General features: G+C 60.5%; 1 protein-coding gene across 1 annotated transcript in view; it reads left to right on the forward strand.

Annotated features, from left to right (window-relative positions):
* CCM2 (CCM2 scaffold protein) overlaps positions 1-3,910 on the forward strand; it is an 11,798-nt gene extending 7,888 nt beyond the window's left edge. The window contains exons 7-10 of the mRNA XM_027668579.1: positions 35-92; positions 1,050-1,188; positions 2,255-2,393; positions 3,338-3,910. Of these exons, the coding sequence (XP_027524380.1) occupies positions 35-92; positions 1,050-1,188; positions 2,255-2,393; positions 3,338-3,612 (611 nt within the window). The 3' untranslated portion in view covers positions 3,613-3,910. The remainder of the gene's footprint in view (positions 1-34; positions 93-1,049; positions 1,189-2,254; positions 2,394-3,337) is intronic.
* Positions 3,911-5,100: the final 1,190 nt, after the last annotated feature.

Here is a 5,100-nt window from a genome sequence, read left to right on the forward strand (position 1 = left end):
TCACATTCCGTATCCCAAATTTTTCTCCTTCCAGATGACTCTTCCACCAAAGTGGACGTGAAGGAGCCCTTGGAGGCGGATGCCAGCACTTTGTAAGTGAGCCCTGGCCCTGGAGCCGGGATTAACCCCGGATCCACTGCCGTGGGCACGGTGGGAAGCTCAGCCCGGCCCCACTGGGCCTCGGCGGGTGTTGGCACAGATCCTGTCCGGGCCTGGATTGTCCTGCCCTCAGCATTCCAGGGAAAGTCACGTCCACAGCGAGCAGTCCCTGTGTCAGCACAGCACGGGGTCAGCGGCTGATCGGCCCTGCTGGAGCTGGGAGAAGGGTTTTCCCAAAAAACCCCTTCGTTTGGGAAACTTTTCTCTCCTGGGTCGCTGGAAATCTCTATAGCGTTTGTGGGATGAAATCCCAATGCACAATCCATTGGATAACATGGAGGGGCAGTCTTGGAATAGCCAATATCAAGGGATGCTCTTGGAATGTCCAACACTGAGGGATGCTCTTGGAGTATCCAACATGGAGGGATGTTCTTGGAGTGTCCAACATGGAGGGATGTTCTTGGAGTGTCCAACATGGAGGGATGCTCTTGGAATAGCCAATATTGAGGGATGCTCTTGGAATGTCCAATACTGAGGGATGTTCTTGGAGTATCCAACACGGAGGGATGCTCTTGAAATGTTTAACATGAAGGAATTATGAACACTATTGGAAATTTGCAGCTTTAGCCCCAAAATGAGGAGTTTGGGGATTTTTCCCTGTGCTGCTCCCAACAAGGAAGCACCTGGAGGGATAATTCCCTGTGTGGGGCTCCGTTGTCATGGGGTCACCAAACCAGTGTTTGGCTCCACGGGGTCCTCGGGGTGCCCTCAGGAGCTGGAGGCTTCCAGAATCATGGAATATCCTGGGCTGGGAGGGACCCCCAAGGATCAGAGCCCGGCTCCTGGCCCTGCACAGCCTGCCCCAAAATTCCCACCCCCACGTGGCTCCCCACCCCTCCAGCCCCTCCATGCCCAGGGAGCTCCCGAGAACTCACCGTGTTCCGTGTCAGTTCCTTCCCAGACACCCTGGAGGCAGGAGACACGTCCCCGTCCTCGTTCTCGGCGCGCCCGTCCCCGCACGTGACCACGGCGAGCGAGAGCGAGCTCAGCACCACGGCCACCGAGCTGCTCCAGGACTACATGATGACGGTGGGGGCCTGGCCAGGCTCTGGGACCGGGACCCTCGGGGTGCTGGGATGATCCTGGGATCTGGGACCGGGACCCTTGGGGCGTTGGGATGATCCTGGGATATGGGACCGGGACCCTTGGGGCGCTGGGATGATCCTGGGATATGGGACCGGGACCCTTGGGGCGCTGGGATGATCCTGGGATATGGGACCGGGACCCTTGGGGCGTTGGGATGATCCTGGGATATGGGACCGGGACCCTTGGGGCGTTGGGATGATCCTGGGATATGGGACCGGGACCCGCGGGGTGCTGGGATGATCCTGGGATATGGGATTGTGGCCTCAGAGGGAGGGACAATCCCCTGAGGGGTGTAGGAGCAGCTCGACCTCCTCCTTCCCAGCCAGGCTGGGCCTGGAGGGCCTGACTGTGGGCTCGTGTCGTGGAATCTTGGAGTGGTTTGGGTGGGAAGGGAACCTACGGATCATCCAGTTCCACCCTGTGCCGTGGGCAGGGACACCTTCCCCCCTCCCAAGTTTCTCCAAGCCTCGTCCAACCTGGCCTTGAACAATTCCAGAGGTGGGGCAGCCACAGCTTGTCCCAGAAATCCACTTCAGTCCCTCACCACCCTCACAGCATTTCTTGCCAATATCCCATCTAAATCTCCACTTTTCCAGTGGGAAGCCATTCCCTTTGTCCTGTCCCTCCATCCCTTTGTCCCCAGTCCCTCTCCAGCTCTCCTGGAGCCCCTTCAGGCCCTGCCAGGGGCTCTCAGCTCTCCCTGGAGCCTTCTCTTCTCCAGGGGAACCCCCCCAGCTCTCCCAGCCTGGCTCCAGAGCAGAGGGGCTCCAGCCCTGGCAGCATCTCCGGGGCTTCCTCTGGACTCTCTCCATCTCCCACAGGAGCATCCCCCACTCTGTCTCCTTCCCCCTGTCCAAAGTCATCCATATCCCAAAGTCCCAGCCCCAGCAGCACCCAGAGCCTGTCCCTGCTTTCCCATCGGGATGAGCGGGTCCCTGGCTGCAGCCGGTGCCATTCCCAAGCCTCCCCCCCATTCCCAAGCCCCGGTGCCATGAGTGCTGTCCCCCAGCTCCGGACCAAGCTGTCCTCCCAGGAGATCCAGCAGTTTGCCATGCTGCTCCACGAGTACCGCAACGGAGCCTCCATCCACGAGTTCTGCATCAACCTCAAGCAGCTCTACGGGGACAGCAGGAAATTCCTGCTCCTGGGTGAGTGCAGGAGAGCTCCAGAGGTGGGAACTGGGTGCTAAGGGACGGGCAGTGGGATGGGACTGAGGGGGGAAAGGGTCGGGGCACAGGGAGGCCTTGGGGTCACCACATGAGGGGAATATCTCAATCCACCACTCCCGTGGAGATTCCTCCTTCCTGGGCCATCTGTCCCAGCTTATCCTGGTTTGAGTCCCTGCCCTGGAGCTGTTCCCTGTTCTCTCCTGGCTGTGGAACACCTGGGAACCTCCTGCCAACCTGGGAATCTCTCCCAGACCTGGGAACCTCCTCCAGAGCAAGGGAATCTTCTCCAGACCAGGGAACTTAATCCAAACCTGGGAAATCTCCAGGCCAGGGAATCTCCTCCCAACCTGGGAATTTCCTCCAGACCTGGGACATTTAAATAACCTGAGCTTAAACACCTGGATCCTCTCACCTGGCCTTTACTATCCAAGGAAAAACAGGCCAGGAGTTTAAAATCCTGACAGGATAGGAACAGTTTGTCTGACCGCACCCAGGGCCTCCCTCCTGGCCTCTAATATCCAAGGAAAACAGACCAGGAATTTAAAATCCCCCCAGGACTGAAGCAGTGTGTCTCACCTGGGCCCTGCTGGCCCCTGGGGACACCGAGGGGACAGGGCAGATGTCCCTGATGGGACAAATTATCGGCATAAGCTCAGCAAAGCCGAGCAAGGAGTCAGGTGAGGAATTAGATCCTTTGGAGTTCGGAAAATGCCCCTTGAGCCGGATTTTGCCCTCAGTGGGCGGTGGCTGCAGGTCCCAGGTGTGAATGGGAGACCCTGGAGCTCCCCATCCCCCCAGAGAGGCTCCCGGGCTCTCCCGGAAGGCTCCGGAGCCTCGGGAACACCGTGCGGTGAGGAACCCCACGGATACCTGCCCCGAGCGTCCCGCACTCCAGCCCCGTCCGTGCTCTCTCCCGGCTCCAGGCCTGCGTCCCTTCATCCCGGAGAAGGACAGCCAGCACTTCGAGAACTTCCTGGAGACCATCGGGGTGAAGGACGGGCGCGGGATCATCACGGACAGCTTCGGGCGCTACCGCCGCTCCCTCGGCGCCGCCTCCGCCTCCAACGGCACCGGCGCCGCCGGCAGCTCCGACGAGCAGTCGGTGCCCTCGGAGGAGGACGAGTGGGACAGGATGATCTCCCACATCAGCAGCGACATCGAGGCGCTGGGCTGCAGCCTGGACAGGGACTCGTCCTGAGGGAACGGGGCTGGACACGGGGGGGCCGGGACACGGAGCTGCCCCGGGGGGATCCCGGCCCGGCCCTCGGAGGGACACCGGGACACGGAGGTGCCTTTGGGGGGGACGTGGAACATGGACCTGCCCCTGGGGGGAACACGGAGCTGCCCTTGGAGGGACACCACGATGGGGAGCTGCTCCTGAGGAGAACACGGAGCTGCCTTTAGGGGAGACATGGAGCTGCCCCTGGGGGTACCCTGGGACATGGAGCTGCCCCCAGAGGGGGACATGGAACATGGAGCTGCCCCTGGGGGTACCCCGGGACATGGAGCTGCCCCCAGAGGGGGACATGGAACATGGAGCTGCCCCTGGGGACCCCGGATTGGCCCTCAGAGGGACCCAAGAACACCAACCTGTGCCCTCAGGGAGGGTCCCAGAACATGGATCCTTCTGCAGGTCCTGGGGGCTCCAGCTGGATGGATTCACTCTCCTGGCCTCAGAAACAGCTCCAGGGGCAGGAACGGCTCCGGTGTGGATTTGGGGGGCAGAGCTGGATATGGGGTTTGGATTTTTGGGGACAGATCTCTTTCTGAGCATCGAGGTTTCCTTCCAAGGGGATGGATCTCCCCAGAGGATGGATCTGCTCTCAAGCATCCAGATCTCTTCCTGAGGGGCCGGACCCGCTCCCTCCCCAGGTTACAGTTTTCCACAGCAGGCCCCCCATCCCCCCCCCCCGACCCCCCAATGAAGTTTTGCCACAATGTGAATCATTTCACCCTCTCGGCCCTGCTGTCGGAACATTCTGGAACATTCTGGCTCCCCCAGTCTGGGATTTCCCACAATCACCCCCTGCCCATCCTGGTGGGGGCAGGAGCTCAGAGGGGGCTGCTGGGGCACCCCAGGACCCCCAGAGCTGATCCAAGACCCCCCTTCTATCTGCACCCCCTCATAGGAGTCCCACCTTGAGAGGGGGGCCCCAGTTAATCCCACAGCCACACCAGTGGGGTGCTGCCCCCTCCATGGGTGCCCGGGGGGGGGGGGTGATGGGCCCCTCCACCCAGAGGCAGACGCTGACTCAGCAGTTTGGGGGATCCCGCAGCTCCAGCACATTCCAACGGCTTCAGCCCCAAATCCCCCGCAGTGCCTTTAACCCCTCTGCTCCCAGTGCCCACCAGTTCACCAGCACCCTCATAGAATCATAGAATAGATTGGGTTGGAAAAGACCTCCAAGATCATCAAGTCCAACCCCTGATCCAACTCCAATTACTATATCATGGCACTAAGGGCCACGTCCAATCTCTTTTTAAAAACCTCCAGGGATGGTGAATCCACCACCTCTCTGGGTAGGCTGTTCCACTGCTGTGTCCCCAGTTCATCAGCTGCCTTAACTGGTGTGTCCCCAGTTCACCAGCTCCCTTAACTGGTGTGCTCCCAGTTCACCAGCTCCCTTAACTGGTGTGCTCCCAGTTCACCAGCACCCTTAACTGGTGTGTCCCCAGTTCACCAGCA

Source organism: Corapipo altera, unplaced genomic scaffold (assembly GCF_003945725.1).
Source record: "Corapipo altera isolate COAL_440 unplaced genomic scaffold, ASM394572v1 257, whole genome shotgun sequence".
NCBI lineage: Eukaryota > Metazoa > Chordata > Aves > Passeriformes > Pipridae > Corapipo > Corapipo altera.